At 57.2% G+C, this 16,620-nt stretch overlaps 3 protein-coding genes across 4 annotated transcripts; 2 read left to right on the top strand and 1 right to left on the bottom strand.

Annotated features, from left to right (window-relative positions):
- Positions 1-4,384: 4,384 nt before the first annotated feature.
- SCGB1C1 (secretoglobin family 1C member 1) lies at positions 4,385-5,712 on the top strand. Its single transcript, XM_049652028.1, has 3 exons — positions 4,385-4,439; positions 5,045-5,244; positions 5,680-5,712. The coding sequence occupies exons 1-3, from the start codon at positions 4,385-4,387 to the stop codon at positions 5,710-5,712; spliced, it is 288 nt and encodes a 95-aa protein (XP_049507985.1).
- Positions 5,713-6,793: 1,081 nt separating this feature from the next.
- Positions 6,794-10,720, top strand: ODF3 (outer dense fiber of sperm tails 3). The gene is made up of 7 exons (XM_049652641.1): positions 6,794-6,988; positions 7,390-7,506; positions 7,904-8,104; positions 8,450-8,551; positions 8,740-8,867; positions 9,655-9,795; positions 10,393-10,720. Exons 2-7 carry the CDS (start codon positions 7,398-7,400, stop codon positions 10,480-10,482), a joined length of 771 nt encoding a protein of 256 aa, XP_049508598.1. The 5' UTR covers positions 6,794-6,988; positions 7,390-7,397; the 3' UTR covers positions 10,483-10,720.
- Positions 10,721-11,921: 1,201 nt separating this feature from the next.
- BET1L (Bet1 golgi vesicular membrane trafficking protein like) lies at positions 11,922-16,160 on the bottom strand. Of its 2 annotated transcripts, XM_049652639.1 has the most exons (6): positions 16,053-16,160; positions 14,823-14,914; positions 14,487-14,543; positions 14,243-14,342; positions 13,263-13,328; positions 11,922-12,077 (listed from the first exon to the last, which is right to left on the bottom strand). In XM_049652639.1, exons 1-6 carry the CDS (start codon positions 16,069-16,071, stop codon positions 12,064-12,066), a joined length of 348 nt encoding a protein of 115 aa, XP_049508596.1. In that variant the 5' UTR covers positions 16,072-16,160; the 3' UTR covers positions 11,922-12,063. The 2 variants fall into 2 exon arrangements, with proteins under 2 accessions (XP_049508596.1, XP_049508597.1); XM_049652640.1 differs by lacking the exons at positions 11,922-12,077; positions 13,263-13,328 and having other exon boundaries at positions 14,068-14,342.
- Positions 16,161-16,620: the final 460 nt, after the last annotated feature.

Here is a 16,620-nt window from a genome sequence, read left to right on the forward strand (position 1 = left end):
AAAGTGGTACCTTGGTACCAAGCTACCAAACAAGTAAACGTGAAGGCTGACATGTTCATGGAAGACTGCGTCACAGGCTTGAAGCACCAAAGTCATCGCTTGAAAATATTGGGTGTGTCTGTGGCATAGAAAGAGCTTGGGCACAACTTTCCAAAGACACCACTTCTCGGCACATCAAGGAGCTGGTTAGTGAAATGGAAGTTCAGTGATAGAAGTCAGAATAAATGAAACTACCAAAAGATTTTCCATCATGACCTGATGGACTGTTATGGGTGACACAATGCATGTGTCATTTGAATACGATGATGATGCAAAATAAGAAATTTGTTTATAGCTTCATTGCCAACAAAACTGTTAGCTCTGAACCAATTTGAACCACGCACAGCAACATTGCCAACAGATGTGGTTTGGAGTCTGAGCTTTGTGTGGCGAGTCCTGACGGCACAGCTGCAGTGAGAAAAATGGTCTGGAGCAGCTGCCTGGAATGATGAACTTGCACCAGGATCTTAGTCAAAGCCCTGCCTTCTTTAATGACAATGTCTTGCCTGAAAAACATCTGACCCAAACAGTGTGCTTAAAGAGGCAGTAAAATTGTGGCTTCCCTAACAACTGACACATTAAATTCAAAATTATTCTCTTTATTCTGTACAAAATGGAAGCTCATCATAAGCAACTGGTGATGCATTTTTAGATAGGGTAGTTATCAAGGGGAGGGGCCCAGCTGAGAATGCTTGATGAGGATGAGCTCCTAGTGTTTCGGCAAGAAATGAAGGATTGTGGCCCCAGCTCATTAACATCATGAATCAGATAGTCTGACTCCCTGATTTATCTAATATCCTCAATATTTAAAGATATTAATATTTCCGTGCAAGAACAGAATGCCATGCATTTTCATTAAGACACATAAGGTCAGAGAGCACGCATAAATGTTAAAAAACCAGAAGAACAGGGGTGCCTGGGTGGCTCAGTTGGTTAAGCGCCTGACTTTGGCTCAGGTCATGAACTCACGGTCTGTGAGTTCGAGCCTCACGTCCGTCTCTATGCTGACAGCTCAGAGCCTGGAGCCTGCTTTGGATTCTGTGTCTCCCTCTCTCTCTGCCCCCCACCCCCCGCTCGTGCTCTGTCTCAGAAATAAATAAACATTAATAAATAAAATAAAAATAAAAAAACAGAAGAACAGAGGCTCATGCAGATTGTGATAATGAATTCCATTATTAACAAGTATTATTTTGGCATTTGCACATCTGTGAAAACTGTAACCAAACACCTTATGAACAAATAAGATGTGGAGTTTTTTTTTGTTTGTTTTTTTTTTTAATTTTTTTTTTCAACGTTTTTTATTTATTTTTGGGACAGAGAGAGACAGAGCATGAACGGGGGAGGGGCAGAGAGAGAGGGAGACACAGAATCGGAAACAGGCTCCAGGCTCCGAGCCATCAGCCCAGAGCCTGACGCGGGGCTCAAACTCACGGACCGCGAGATCGTGACCTGGCTGAAGTCGGACGCTTAACCGACTGCGCCACCCAGGCGCCCCAAGATGTGGAGTTTTTTGATTGAACATTTTAAATATAATTTTCCATCAAATAAAGACACTGCTGCAATGAGGATGTTAATGGATGCTGAACCTATTTGCCCCCAATTGTTAGCCAAACCCAACCAGAAAACGGAAGCTGGGAGCCTCCTGGGGCACCGAACCAGAATCGGCAGAGCAGCGAGAGTCTGAAGGGCCAAGGGGAGGCCTCCATCACCAGTGTCAAGAGGAGGCACTTGTGTTTTGCTGTATTTTGCTTGAAATCACGTGATGTTAGAGCATAATAAATCCTGACATGCATGACGCGGTAGAGATAAAACCCTGATTTGTAGAGAGAGGGGCAGTAAGTCCTCCATTGGGGAGGCCTTTGTTGCATTGCCATTGGTGTGTGAAGACAGGGCCTTGCATACGACATGAAGACACACAGATATATGCCTGCAAAGAAAGGCAGACATAGATGCAGTGTCGGGACTGTGTGTAGTTTCTCTTCTGATTTCTTCGGTTTCTCAGTGAGATACAAGTCAAGGCCCAGAAGGTAAGATGAGAGGGGCGGTGTGATAAACAGCCATCTCAAAGGATGTGAGGACACCCACCCTGGAGACCTAGAAGTCATGGGCAGCACCAAGGACCCACCCAAGGGGAAGTCTTGACAAGAGGTTGGCTGAGTTGGTAGGTGGAAGGAGAGAGGTGGAGTCATCCAGCACTAGGGGGAGGGGAGACAGGGGAGGCAGCACAGTTGCAAGCAAGGGAGGGGTGCGGTATAATGGCGGTGCCGTGAATCCAGGGCATGGAAGTGTGTGTGCACTGTGACGGTCAGCCAGGCTGGGCACCAGAGGCAGCAAGCTGAGGAACAGAGGACGTAGTCAGAGGGAGGGCACTTGAAGTAGAAATGGAGGAACATAGCCATTGGTGTTGTGGAGGCCAGGGAATGAGCTTGGCAGTGGCTGACTGAAGGAAGGAAAGGTGAGGTGGCCAGGAGAAGGGGGTTAGAACCTAGGTGGATTAGGTATGTGCAAGCAAAGTCACCACGATCGGTAATGAGCAAGACTGACTCTACTGCTCAAGTCCTCATCAACTGTGAGATGGTTGGAGATTCTGTCGCCGACACTGCCCAGGAAAGGCTGCAGGGCAACTGCTAACAGCTTGTGCTTCCAGGGGCTGGGGTTTGTGGAAGAAGAAAAGCCACGATCCAAATGCAGCCAGAGGGGTACCCAGTCCACCTCCAGCAGGACAACACTCTGGAGAGGTGGGAGGAAAATGGAGAAGAAGAGGAATTAAAGCTGGGTGGACTGGTCTCCATTAGAGCCCAGCCTGACTGTCAGAATCATCTGGAGGGATTCAGAACAACAGAAGCCCAGGTGGTACCCCCGGGGACACTGCTTCTGAGCTACGTCAAAGTCCGGGGCTGGCACTTTTAAACATCCACCCAGGTGACACAACAGGCAGCCAGAGACCAGTGAGTGAAGGATGGTGATGGGCACAGCCCAGCGCAGGGGATAGAGCCGGTCACATTGTAATGACTTTGTACACGACAGATGAGAGCTCTGAGTAAGAGTATTGTGGAATCACTATGTTGTACTCCTGAAACTAATGTAACATTGTGTGTCCACTAGGCTGCCAAGTGGCCATCCCAGAAGCCACGACCCCTGGGGCCTTTGGGGACCGGGGCTCCACATTGCCTTGAGTACAGTCTCACTGATGCAGCCACATTGTTTTGTTACAGGTGATCTCAGTACACATTATTTGTCCTGTATTTTTGGAATTACGTGTATGAACAGGTTAGACCATCTCTGGATTTTGTTGTGTGCCAGCAAAGAGAATTGCAGGCACCTGCGTGGCTGAGAAGCTGTGTTCGGGAGGACACAGGACAAGGGTCTGGTGTCTGTGACAGACTCAGGACCAGGTGGAGGTGAGTGAGGGACAGGGCGACAAAGTCACCATGGTAATCAAGCCTCCCCGACACCTCCCGCCAAAGTCTGAATGAGGAGCCCCCAGGGCTGGCCAGGGGCTAAACCCCTGAGTCCTCACGGGCACCCTGAGGGTGAGCATGCCAGTCCAGCAGGATGCCAACAGTCACCACCAGGTGGCAGCAGGGGACAGCAGAGGGGCCAGGCCCCACACAGGAATAGCTGCTCCTGGGCCCGTTTGGTTGGCCGCCCAGGTGTCTCAGCCTCCTATCTCCATTCTAACATAGAACCATCTCCCCCGAATCCTACACTTCCCGGGGCTCGCCTGCCATAGAAGGAAAATATGTTTCGGGTGACCCTTCCTCGCTTCCTGCCGTGATGGGACAATCCCACCAGTCCCCAGGCGTGGCCCGAATCCTCTCCCCTCAGTCCCTCTGAGGCGACCTCCACCCCCTGGACCCTGCTATCCACTCGGGCCTCCTGCAGCCCTGGGCCCATCTCCCACTACCCAGACTCTCAGGCCCAGGAAGTCCCCTACCCCTGCCCCAGTGGCATGTTGAGGCATGTTGAGCAGAGCAGGGATTCCCAGCCAAAAAGAAAGGCTTGAGCCCAACCCCAGAACCTGTCACCCTCAGCCACAAGCCAGGCATGGCCGGAGGCCCGTGATGCCCCAGCCCCCACTGTTCTTCCTCACCGACCTCACATCTGACTTTCTCCCACGTCCACTCAACTCAACCACAAGCCGACTGCCCCTCACACAGCACCCTAAGCCTGTTGCTCCTTGACACCCATGGGGGCCCAGGGTGAGGACACACCCCTGGCTGCCCAACTTGTGCTCTCACTGCCAAGGTCTTGATGGGCAGGTTGGGCCCGCCCCCAGGCCAGGTGCCGCCTGTGGGGCATAAAGCCTGCAGAGGCAGCTCCTGAGGGAGCTCTGCTACCTGCCATGAAGGGGAGCAGCACCCTCCTGCTGGTGGCCCTCACCCTGCTCTGCTCCTGCGGTGAGTCTGTGTGCTTCCAGTAGGGCCCATGTGTGCGGGCAGACAGGAACCTGGGGGGCTAAAACCCAGGCACTAGGCCCCTCACAAGGATGGGCGGCGGCCTTCCTAGGTGCCCGACCGGCCTCCATCACAGAACACAGATGTGGGCAGATGCCCCCGATGCTCCCGCCAACCCCAGTCCCCACCCAGCCCAGCTCCAACCTCTGCCCCAGCCCTAGCGTCACCAAGCCCAATGTCACCAACCTAGCCCAGCCTGACCCCAACCCTCCAAGCCCCAGGTCAGCCAACCTCACTCAGAGGGTGAATTCCAGCCACATTAGGGGCTTGCCGCCCCTTCCCTAGTAATGCCAGGGAACCCCAGAGTGGGAGACGCTGCCGAGGCTAGGGGTGACCAGAGGGGTCTGTGGCCAGGTAGAGTTAGGGGGTATTATGAAGTAAGACCTGGGGGAGGTGAGGCAGGGTGATCATGGGGGCACATCTGGGGCAAGTGAGGTGGGCATTGATGCAGAAGGTCTGGACACCACCGAGGCTGGAGCGCTGGGAGGTCTGGGGTGGGCTGGAATGGAATTCTCTTGTGCCGGTGTCACCTTGCCCCCACCTCACAGGGCTAGCCATCGGGGATGACAACAGTGACTTTTTCATGGACTTCCTGCAAACGCTGCTGGTGGGGTCCCCAGAGGAGCTATATGAGGGACCTCTTGGCAAGTACGATGTCAATGCAGATGCCAAGGCAGCACTGACGGAGCTCAAGTCCTGTATCGATGGCCTACAGCCTGTGCACAAGGCGGAGCTGGTCAAACTGCTGGTACCAAGGCTGGGGTGGGGGCGGGGGGGGGGGTCACCCCATTCCCTGAAGGTCTGCAGCCCCAGCAGGACACACAGCCCTGCCCCACTAGCCCTCCACCAAATGCTATGACTCCTGATTATCACCCCAATACAGCCACCACCCCACAGACACCTTGACCTGCCTCAGTCAGCAGAAGTGGACATCCCAGACCTCAATCCCCCAGAGCAGCCTCAGCCTCCCCTAAGTGCACATACATGCATATGGCACACCCACATACAAGTACGCACCACTTCCGCCGTTGCTAGGAGGGGACTGGCTGAAGTGTGCCAGAGCCTACTGTCCTCCAGGGGCTGGCCTGAGCCTACCCGCCCAACAGGATGGGGCTTTCTAGTTATCGATCACCAGGTATGGGACCCCCCCAGCCCTCTTGGCCCACACCTGTCTGCCTTCCAGGTGCAAGTGCTGGGCAGTCAAGATGATGCATAGCGGACCCCAGTCATGTCTCCAAGCAGCCACAGGACCAGCTACACCAGCAGCAATGGCCACACTGCCCCATTACCACTTCTCTGCGTGTAAATTTATAAAACTGTTCAATCAATAAAGCCTCCTGCAGCTCAGGCTCTGGCTCCTGTCTCTCCCCACAGTCAGGGACACAACCACATGGATATGCGGATTCACAGACACAGGGTCACATCCGCAGAGCATGCACGTAGAAGTAACCCCACACAGAGGGCAGAACCACCAGACCCCCATGTAGGCGGACAGAGCAAGACGGACAGGCAGGGGAGTGGACGCAGGAAGGGCTACAGAGGCAGCGGTGGAGTGCAGGACCAGTGCGTCAGAGGAGGCAGGGCAAAGAGCCCCAGGCCGGCGATGTGGCTAGAACTGGGAGGTCAGGCTGGGGGCGTTCTGCGTCTGAAGACTGTCATTCCAAGACAATAAATATCCACAATATACACCTGGCACAGGTCCAGGGGTTGAAAGCATTCCCCCTAAAGTCACCCAAGGAAAGAGTCTGTCTGGAAGACGTGCAGACCCGAGCCCTACCCCCAAGAGGAACCTTGACAAAGTGGAGAAGAAAGTGCACCTGGTCTTGAGGACACCCGTGGTCGAGGGGTGGGCATGGCCAGCAGTGGCACAGGAGGGAGAGCAGGGTCTGGAAAGGTTCCGCAGAAGGGCAACAGCTCAGCGCCACCCCCCAAACTCCCCAACCAGCGCTGACCCTACCCTCACCCAGGATCCCAACTGCTGGAGCCTTCTTGTGCCTCAGTTTCCCCAGATCAGTGGTCTTCACTGGGAGCAAGGCTGACTAGGTTCATCTCTGCCCCTCACAACCTTTGCTCTCTGGCCACTCCAGCTCTGGGCCCTGTGGCCTCACCTTCCAGTACAGAACCTCACTGTCCCTTTTCCCACCCTCCAAGCCTCTGCCCTACCCACCATAGTGAGGAGCAGAGCAAAGTCCTGACCTGAGCCATGCCTGGTGAGGGTGGGGGTCCCCTGGGCAGAGGCCATTGTCTTCATCATACAGATAGTGATCTAGAACCTGCTGTCCCACAGAGCTGCATTCTAGAGCTCAGGGGCCAGGATCTCTCCCCACCCCCACCCAATTCTCCAAGCCCCCTGAAGAGGAGAGAGAGGGAAAGGCCTTCCTTTCCATGCCCCTTTTTTGGGAACTGCCTGGCATTGAGGCCAGTGCGACGGGACGACCTCCAAGGAGGCCCGGTCCATAGGTTGCTCTGAGTGCAGCTCCTGGACTGAAGAGGTAAGGGCCCCTCTGGAGTGGCCCTCTCCCTGCCCCACAGCACAGCCTCAGCCAAGAAGTTTTCCACCTTTGCCCACCACTCCCTGCCCAGTGGTGCCCACCATCCCCTGAATAGGAGGAAGCTACCCAGAGCCCCTGCAGAGCCAGGGAAGTGTGGTCAGTGAGGCTGGAGGAGACAGCCCTTCCCAGATTGTGCATGAGGGTCTAATGCTCCTCCTCTTGGAGGCTGGTGAGGGCAGAGCAAGCCCACTGCTCCAAGCATAACCTCTGTGTAGGCCCCAGCTCAAGACCTTACTGAGGAGGCTGTGGCCTGCAGTTCTGCCCACCAGTGGGGACAAGACAGGGATAGGGTGGGGAGTTGGGACTTCCCAGCACCTGGTCACCCTTCCATCCATGGACAGAGCCAGCCATGGCAGAGGAAGTATGGGTGGGCACCTGGAGGCCCCATCGCCCCCGGGGGCCCATCATGGCCCTCTACAGCAGCCCAGGACCCAAGTACTTGATTCCACCCACCACGGGTAAGAGCCTGGGAGCCTGGGATGGGACTGGGGTAGGGGCAGAAGCCAGCTCTGAGGTGGGCTTGGGATGGGCCTGGAGAGGGTCTGGAGAGGGTCTGGGAGGGCATGGGGCGGGTCTGCGAGGTTCTGGGAGGGTCAGGGAGGTCTGACGAGGGTCTGGGGAGGGCATGGATGGGCCTGGGGTGGGTCTGGGGCGGGTCTGGGGAAAGTTTGAGGTGGGCCTAAGGAGGGTCTGTGTGGGGGCAGGGGGTGGGCCTGGAGAGGCTCAGAGCAGGGAGGGCATTGGGAAGGCTGGGGGCTCATCCCTGACTCCCAGCCCATCGACCCCTCTGGGGTCAATAGGGTGGGGAGAAGGATGGCATCTTACTACGGGCTGCTCAGAACCCCTGCCCCACAGGCTTTGTGAAGCACACACCCACCAAGCTGCGTGCACCAGCCTACAGTTTCCGCGGGGCTCCCATGCTCCTGGCGGAGAACTGCTCCCCGGGGCCCCGCTACAGCGTGAACCCCAAGATACTGAGGACTGGCAAGGACTTTGGCCCTGCCTACTCCATCCTGGGGCGCTATTGTACCAAGACCATCATGACCCCTGGCCCCGGTAAGTGAGCCTGGCCCAGCTGCAGACCTGCCCAACCCTGCTGGCGGCCACTGCACGTCCTGTCCAGGTGAAGGTGTGAAGGAGCACAGGCATCCTGGCTCTCCTGTCCCCTCTTTTTCCTCTCGAGGGACACCATCAGGCCCAAAGCACCCTCGGAGACCCTCAAGCCCGGCTCTAACTTGGGCTTTTCTTGGCCTACGTCCCCACACCAGGCCCACACCAGACTCTGCCCTTCCCCCTCCAAAGCTGCACCTGTCCCGCCCACTCCTGCAACTCCGGGACACCCCTAACCAATCTCGGTCACCATCCCCTCCCGGCACGCCCTCCGCTCTTCTCCCGAGCCAGGTGACTACCTTCCAGAGAAATCGGCCAAGCACGTGTTTGACTCAGCACCCAGCCACTCCATTTCTGCCCGAACCAAGACCTTCCGAGTGGACAGCACTCCAGGTGTGCAGCAGCCCTGACAGCCAACATCCAACCAGGGTGGGGACCCGGGGGGGGGGGGGGGGGGGGAGGGAGGTGAGACAGGTAACGTGATGGCTGCGCTCCTGGAAGTGGCAAACTTCAGGAAAGGAGCTGAGACTCTGCAGGCAGGATTCTGTCCAACTGAGACTCGCTGCCTGTGCGCCCCACAGGCCCTGCCGCCTACACGCTGCCTGTGGTCATGGGGCCCCACACCGTTGGCAAGGCGTCCCAACCCTCCTTCTCCATCAAAGGCCGCAGCAAGCTGGGCAGCTTCAGTGACAACCTTCACAAGGCAAGGGTTCCCCCCCCCCCCCCCCGCCGCCCCAGGCACAGCACTGTTCATCCCCCAGAGACAGTCCATCTGGCCCTTCCTCCCCAGAACCCAGTCCCATCAGAGTGAAACCTATCAGCTCTTCACCCTCCGATGTCTGCCACATGCATGGCACCATCCTGTCCCCTGCACCCCCAGGTTACATTCCGGGGATGAGGAAGGGCAGACAATGGACAAGGACAGAGATAGCGACAGTGCCGGGGTAGTGGAGCAAGGAAGGGATTTATGGAGTGCTGCAGGGAGGGTGGGAGCAGCCTTCGATAAGGTGGCATGCAGGAAAATAAGAAGGAGAGGAGTAAAATGTGAGATATTTGGGGGAGGAGGGTTCCAGCTGCAGAAACAGCCAGTGCAAAGGCCCTGAGGTGGCCATGTGTTCAGGAGGTCGAGGAGCCTGGGGAGACTTCCAAAGTGGTTTCACAGCACTGCTGACCCGCCAGTCCAGCCCACGGCCATCAAATCCCACAGGACAGAACCCCAGCTGCAAAGGGGCCTCTCCTGCACATACCAAAGGGACAAGCCTGGGACTGACACACACTGAGGTGTCATCGCCTTGGTGAGGCTTCAGTAGAGGAGTAATGTCCCACACAGAGGTCATCCCACAGTGTGACTGTTGTCTGGAGACAGAAGGGACCCCTGGACACACAGACACACAGTGACTCAAGGCTTGAAACGCACTGTCCAATGCTGGCCACCTACCCTTTTGGGTCACGTGTCCTGGCAGGCCAAGCCTGTCTGAGCCTCTTTCACCTTCCAGACCCCAGGTCCTGCAGCCTACCGCCAGACGGATGTGCAGGTGACAAAGTTCAAGGCTCCACAATACACCATGGCAGCCCGGGTGGAGCCCCCAGGGGACAAGACCCTCAAGCCAGGACCAGGAGCCCACAGCCCTGAGAAGGTCCAGGAAGAACAGGGCCCAGAGGGGTGGCGTGAGGGGTGGGGAGTTACAGTGAGGAGGGAGTGGGGATGGTGACATGGCCCAGAGGGCATAGGGGTGGTCACAACCCAGTGGGGGGGAGAAGGGGCACCACTCAGAGGGGGTGATGGGGCACAGCCTGGGAAGCCGGGAACACAGGCCAACCTGTGTGGTTGAGCTGTTGGGGGATACATCTCGGGGGTGTGAAGTCAGCAGGGGCACAGCCTGGTTGCAGGGGGAGGCACAGGCCAGAGGAGTAGTTGGGGAGCAAGCCCAGAGTGGGTGTGGGGGGGAAGGGCCTGTGAGCCTGTGGGGGGCACAGTGTCCATGCATCCCTAGAATGCTAGGCTTTCCTGACATACCATTTCCCCAGCTGGCAGGTCCTGCCTCCCTAGACACCAGTGACAGTTAGTGTGCAGAACACTCACCAAACCCAGTAGTGTGGCTTTGGCGCTGGTCCTGAGCCCGGGGCTCAGGAAGGACAGTGAAGCCACTGTCAGCAGCTCTAACCCCAGGGAGGGCAGAACCTGTCAGGCAGGGGCAGGGGTGCCAGAGCCTCTCACAGCCTCTCCTCCCCAGGTGACAGTGACCAAGCCCTGTGCCCCCATCGTCACCTTCGGCATCAAACATTCTGACTACATGATGCCCCTCGTGGTGGATGTGGAATAGCCCTGGCCCCCACCGCACCCCATCACCCACAGCCTCTGCACATCATGTTCCCACATCTGGGCCGTGGGCTAGGGACGCCTCCTCCCCAAGCTGGGCTGTGGCCAGCCTGGCCCTGTAGGGCAGAGCATACCTGTTTGGACAGTTGTGACCAGTTATTTTTTCTATGCTGCTTTCCCATTTGCTAATCTTGTTTCCTGCTGTGCCCACATGTTTAATAAACCACAGATCCCATTAGTAATGGATTTGTCTTGACAGTAGAATCAAGCTTTTTCAGAAAGCCCCCCCCGCCCCAACACAGGCTGTTGGGTCCTACCCTGGCTTCCAGGGCTTGGGGTCTGAGCAGAGGAGGGCTTGGGACCATCGGGCGCCCACCCTCCTAATTCTGCCTCGGGCCCTTCACCTCGCGTTTCGTCGTACACTCCAGGGATGGTCACACAAGCACCTATCCCCTCCTATGTGGTCTTCTGCCTGTATGACTCACTCTCAACCGTGAGATCTGGGTCCCCACCTTGAATCTGGACTAGGGCCTGTGACCACCCTGAATAAAGTGATACTGTGACTCCTGACGCCAGGCAATGACATAGAAAGGAAACAGCTTCTGCCTGTGTATCCCCCTCGCTTCGCTCACTTCACACCATGGTGTGCCCCCAGCACGTGGTGTGGCCACATCAACATCCAGGCAGCCAGCACAGCTGGACCGCAAGCTCACACCAGCATCAACCAGCGGGGATGTGAGCAAGCCTTCAGGTGACAGCAGCCCTGACCTCAGGTCTCCCAGCTGAAGCCTTAATGTTCTAGGCAGAGAGCTGTCCCCACCGTGCGGGTCTCAAATTCCAACCACGGTGATCCAAAGACAAAAATCACTATAAGTGACTAAGTTTTAAGGTGATCTGTTATGCAGCAAAGGCAACACAGGAAGCACAAGAGGACGAGGACCGGGAAGGGGGTATCCGAGTGAGGCCCAAAACAGGCATTTCTAGAGGCCACCTGGAGTCTAAGGCCAGGCCTTGAGGAATGGAGTCTGGATTTCACCTTGACCTTGGGGAGGTTGCTGAGGACCTCAAGATGGGTGGTCCTGCCTGCTGTCCCCGTGAGCCTGCCAGCCATAGCCACACAGAGCACAATATGGCTGCTGACCCTGGCCCAGCAGGAACATCAGGTTCGGTGTTCTGAGCACCTCACACTTATTCATCTAACCCTTGGGAGTAATACTATCATCACCCTATCTGAGTTACAGAAACTTGGCAGAGAAAGTGGTAAGCCTGTGACCACCTGCCTAGGGCGGCAGGGGCCAAGTGAGGGAGGGAGGGAGGGTACAGGGACAAGGCAGAACCAGAGAGGGAAGAAGTGGGGTCTGGACCAGCAGCCTGTCTGTGGACCGAGTCAGTTACAGATGAAACTCTCAAGCACCCAAAGAAATGAGGACACCAAAGACAGTGTTTACTTCATCATGAAACTGTTTATTCCAAATTTTTATTGGTAAATGCCTTGTCCTTGAATTGCGGGATAGAGCCTGGCAGCTACCTTGGCACAGACTGGGTCCCCGGGTCCTTCTTGGGTTACTAGTCTCAGGCACCAACATCAGCAAACCCCGCCTATGCACAAAAGTAGGTGCTGAGTGCACAAGGCTGAGCAGGAAGAGGGTGAAGCCTCTGACAGGTTGGCAGAATTGCCAGGCCCCCCTCACAGAATCCATCCCAATGCAACGAGAATGAGAGACCAAAAGGTCAATCAGAAAGGAACTAAAACCCAGACCCCAAAATAGCTGGAAGCAGAGATGGAAACTTTAGGAGAGAACGTTACAGCTGGAGGTCTCAGGGAGACAGCAGAAAACACTCAGCAAGACCACCCAAGTGCAGAATGGAAACTAGCCTGCCATGGCAGGACGAGCAGGCACAGCTCGCTTAGTGTGGTGTGGCTCCCACAATGGAGCATGTTCTCAGAAAGTGAAGTCAGCACCACAAACCCAGGCAGAGTGGGGGATGCAGGGTGAGGGTGTGTCTGCAGTGCCCTCGGCAGCTGCCAGCACAGTGGCCAGTGGGCACGCCCCCATGGCAAGATTTAAGGTGAGATGAGCAGAGGACTAAGTCAAAGCCATAGAGTGTGGCGACTGGGAAGGGAGGCAGGACCACGGGAGCCTGAGAATGCCAGGGAGTAAGGGGAAACAGTGAAGTCCCAGAGACATGGAGGCATGTAAGCCGACCTCACTGGATGAGAAACGAGCATCTGGAGGAGCAGAGGCGGTCAGAACAGAACACTCAGAAGTAGGAAGGTGGGATCCTCCTCCTCCAGGAGGCTGAGAGGGCCAGCAGGTACAATGGAATGACCACATGAGGATACAGGCCAATCCTGCTGGAAGGGGAGGCAGGCATCAGTGCCACAGGGGCAGTGCCCAGGGCTGGAGACCAGAGCAACGTAGGGCCAAGAGAGTTGACGTGTGGTCAACGTGTGTGACCCGGGCAAGGAGGCGGACAGGGCGCCAACAGTCTTCAGGGAGTAAGGGGAGTACCTGGGATGACAGAAGACGGGGAAGCACACAGAGCCAATGAATCGTTTCTTACATGTATTTGTGCACAAGCAAGGGTGCCGACACCTCACCACATCTCACCAGCGGGTGAGATGCCACTGGTCCAGCTGGGCCTGTGGTTCGGTTTGTGTGAACATGGGGCTGGCCAAGTGGGCAGTGAGGGCCCAGGGAACGAACGGTGGGTGGGCATGGAGGGCAGTCTGCAGAGGGATGTGAGAATAACTAAGCATCCCCACAGTAAGGTGGTACTCACTGTCAAAGGGCCTCGCTTGGTGGATGGGAAGCTGCCTGCTGACACTCCAGAAGCGACCCATAGGTCCTACGAAGAGAGTCCTTGTAGGGAAGCCTCCTGTCCTGACCCACAGAAGGTGCCCCCCTCAACACACACACTGCCTGACTCTGAAATGCCAGACACAACTGCCTCTAAAGGTCTGGTCTCGCGGAAATACACCTTTGGTGTTGGGTAGCTCTCGAATCCTGAGAAAATGGGGAGTTTCTTCTCCTGGATACAAGACTGTGAGATCCAGAAGGACTGGGAGGGCCCAGGGCCTCCAGCCAAGGCTGCAGTCCACTCCTTCATCCACGACCCCTTGCCCTTTCCCGAGGGTCCGGAGGGCAGGCAAGGCCTCAGGGCGGAACCCTCAACATTGATCTACCCATGCCCAGCAGCCCTAGCCAAGATTATCAGCCATCTCTGAGTAGAAATGGTGCTCAAAGTTCACAGCCACACCCCCTTCCTGTGTCAGCTCCAGGCACCTCAGATCTCAGATGTGGCCTGACCCAGAGACAAGGATGGGACAGAGCCTTAAAACGCCAAAGCCCCAAGGAACAGGGGAAGGCTGCTAGCCACAGGTAGCCATGTCCAGGATTCCCAGCTGCTCAGGTCAGACCTGCTCTGCCAGAGCCTCTAACACCCAGAATAGTACAGAGAGCTAGGCCTTGGTTTCTCCAAGGGAAAGAGACCCTTACACACATGGGACCGGCCAACATGAGCTCACGGGGTCAGAGGAAGCCACGAACTCCCAGTCACACAGGAAAAAGATTCCCAAGCCACGATCATCGTTTCAAAGGAGTATTTTGTACGTAGGTCTTCTGGAGCCCAGGACACCAGGCAGGGGGAGACCCTGGTTGCCCCAGGCACTCACAGAAGCCAGTTCCTAGTGGCTCATGTCCTTGCCCTTGACAGGAGATACGAGAGGATGAAGAAGGCCACGATCAGGCCTGCGGCCATACCACATAGAAGCTTCCGGTTGTCTCGCCCAGACCTCGCCATTGTGGAAAAGCGCTTCACACTCCCTGTGAGCAGGCCTGTCATGCTTGTGAAATCCGAGTCCTGAGGGAGGAATCCCAGCACAGTCACACAGGGGGGGCATCTCCACGACCGACACGCAGGTGCTGCAGGCACGCTGGGAGCCTGCACAGCAGGCGGTGTGGGGCAGAGCTGACCGCGGTGCCCGCGCACACTGCAGACCCTTACCATGCTGTCCAGGTACCGGTTCTGGTCTTCTGCGTCCCTATCGATGTCCAGGGCCAGCTGGTCAGGACACAGAGGGGGCAAGGTCAGGCCAGAGAAGGGACACTGGATGGCGCTTGACCCCCCGTAAGACCAGCAGACCCTGCCAACAACTCTGCCAGACACAGTACCACCAGCAGAGATCAGGATTCAGGTGTCCCCTGGACCTCACACGGATGAACGCTGCCATGGATGAGACAAGGAAGATGGGAACTACGTGAAACCCTTCCCAGCCTCTACCCTCCCTCTGGTCCCCACTCCAGGGTGCTAGGTGGAGGTGAAGGGACGACCACCACTGACCGATTTGAGCCTGGTGACCTTGGAAGCCAAGTTGTCGGCCATCCGCTTATTCTCCCGGTCTAGAATCTCCTCCACAGCGGCGGGGCTCTGAGCTGCGAGAAGGGAGAGTCTGAGGGGGAGCATCCACCTGTGAGCACTGCCCTTGACCCCTGCATGTCAGCCCTTTGTGGCCTCAGGGCTCTCACTCCAATCCCACCCAGCCATGCTGGAAGTCTCAGAGGACTGAGCCACATCTGTTGAGCGGGCCCAACCCTAACCCGGGATCCAGTGCATGGACGTCACACATGACGGGCTGTGTAAAGGATAGTGCGTGTGAGCACCTGTCATGTGAGCACATGTCCTGTAAACGTATCTAGGCACCCCAAAGGGGTACAGTCCTACTAGCACTTTCTGATACTGTCACAGAACCTGCATGATCCCTCCACAGATGGCATCATAAGGATATATGGGATAGTTAGTTCTGGCAGGAAGAGCACCCAGGAGGGAAGCAGAAAAGCCCTGGCAGTGATGGCCCATGAACTGGGTTCTGAAGAGATGACAAGTGACCAAAGAGGAAACAAATTCGCAAAGCTCCCAACACCCAAAAGTGGGGGCTGAGGTCGATCCTGAGTGCAGGCCCTAGGTCTGCTCACCTCTACACCCCACACCTTACAGGACGCCCTGACCCATGACTAGTGATGCTGAATTTGTCACATCAGGTGTGTGGGAACCATCTCCCCCCAAGTTCGGAGTGCAATTTTGCGGCGGCCAGGATGCCTTAATATGCCACCGAGGCACAGCCTTAGGAATCACTGATGAATACAAACCCCAAAAGAAAGGCTGTTAACGTCCTGCCAACCACTTCATGTTCGTTAACCCCCTAACAGTTACAAGAGCCCAGCGACACAGGCCATCAGCATCCCAATCCCAGATGAGAACAGGGGCTTCCCCGAGGGCAAACGGGCCAGCCTAGGCCACCCCACCACGCAAAAGCCTCCTCTCCCACGCCAGCTTCCGGGACCTGTGGCCCGTGGCCCGCCAGAGGCCCCAGGCAGAACGACCTCGCAGGGTCAGGAGCACCTGCAGGGCCCCAGAGACCCCTCCCCCCGCGCGCAGCCTGGCTCCGCCCGCCGGCAGTTCTCCCCGCCGCGGCCACTCGGCGGGGCAGGGGCGGGCGGAGGCGGCTCCAGCGGGCAGCCGCATCGTCCACGGCCGGCCGCGCCGCCATCCGGCTCGCTCCCCCGCGCTCACCCCGCGCCCAGTCAGCCATCGCTCCCGGCCCCGGCCGGGGTCTCCGTCAACCGCACAGCCACAGCCTCCGCGGACGTGGCGCAGCACCGGGAAGGGCCCTGCGGCCCTGCCCCTTCCGCCCGGGCACGCCGACTTCCGGCCGAGGTCCGGCCGCCGGGGTGACGTAATGGGAGCCGAACCCGCCTGAGGTCTGTTCCGCCGCCGGACAAGGGGAGGGGACGGGCCGTCGGCTCTGGGGACCGCTTGCTGGTTGGTGCTTTCCCCTGGCAATTACTGCGTTGACAGACACTACTACCAGCCAACCGCGCCGAAGGCGGGGTCAGGTCCTCCGTAGGAAGCGCTCCCAGGCCCTTTATCAGGCGAGATAGGCTGGAAAGGGTCTCAATGGGCATCCGCCTCCGCCAGGCTGCGGTGGGAGTCCCGGCCCCGGTTACTGCCGGTGGCACAAAGTGGAGATCAAGGCCTGGGGCGAGCGGGCGCTGCAGAAGATGCAGGGGTGAAAGCACTCTGAAGGAAAATAAACCAGACGAAGGGTCGGGGGGGGGGGGGGGGGGACAGTAGGAACCGG

The sequence above is a fragment of the Panthera uncia genome (assembly GCF_023721935.1).
Source record: "Panthera uncia isolate 11264 chromosome A3 unlocalized genomic scaffold, Puncia_PCG_1.0 HiC_scaffold_12, whole genome shotgun sequence".
In the NCBI taxonomy this organism is placed as follows: domain Eukaryota; kingdom Metazoa; phylum Chordata; class Mammalia; order Carnivora; family Felidae; genus Panthera; species Panthera uncia.

What these genes read in the sequence shown, in the direction of transcription:
- SCGB1C1 (XM_049652028.1), top strand. Translation starts at nt 4,385, where the DNA reads ATGAAGGGGAGCAGCACCCTCCTGCTGGTGGCCCTCACCCTGCTCTGC. An exon ending in CACCCTGCTCTGCTCCTGCG is followed by an intron (nt 4,440 to 5,044) that starts GTGAGTCTGTGT and finishes CCCACCTCACAG; the next exon opens with GGCTAGCCATCGGGGATGAC. An exon ending in CGGAGCTGGTCAAACTGCTG is followed by an intron (nt 5,245 to 5,679) that starts GTACCAAGGCTG and finishes TCTGCCTTCCAG; the next exon opens with GTGCAAGTGCTGGGCAGTCA.
- ODF3 (XM_049652641.1), top strand. Translation starts at nt 7,398, where the DNA reads ATGGCAGAGGAAGTATGGGTGGGCACCTGGAGGCCCCATCGCCCCCGG. An exon ending in CCGAGTGGACAGCACTCCAG is followed by an intron (nt 8,552 to 8,739) that starts GTGTGCAGCAGC and finishes TGCGCCCCACAG; the next exon opens with GCCCTGCCGCCTACACGCTG. An exon ending in ACAACCTTCACAAGGCAAGG is followed by an intron (nt 8,868 to 9,654) that starts GTTCCCCCCCCC and finishes TTCACCTTCCAG; the next exon opens with ACCCCAGGTCCTGCAGCCTA.
- BET1L (XM_049652639.1), bottom strand. An exon ending in AGGTCACCAGGCTCAAATCG is followed by an intron (nt 14,544 to 14,822) that starts GTCAGTGGTGGT and finishes TGTCCTGACCAG; the next exon opens with CTGGCCCTGGACATCGATAG. An exon ending in ACCGGTACCTGGACAGCATG is followed by an intron (nt 14,343 to 14,486) that starts GTAAGGGTCTGC and finishes TTCCTCCCTCAG; the next exon opens with GACTCGGATTTCACAAGCAT.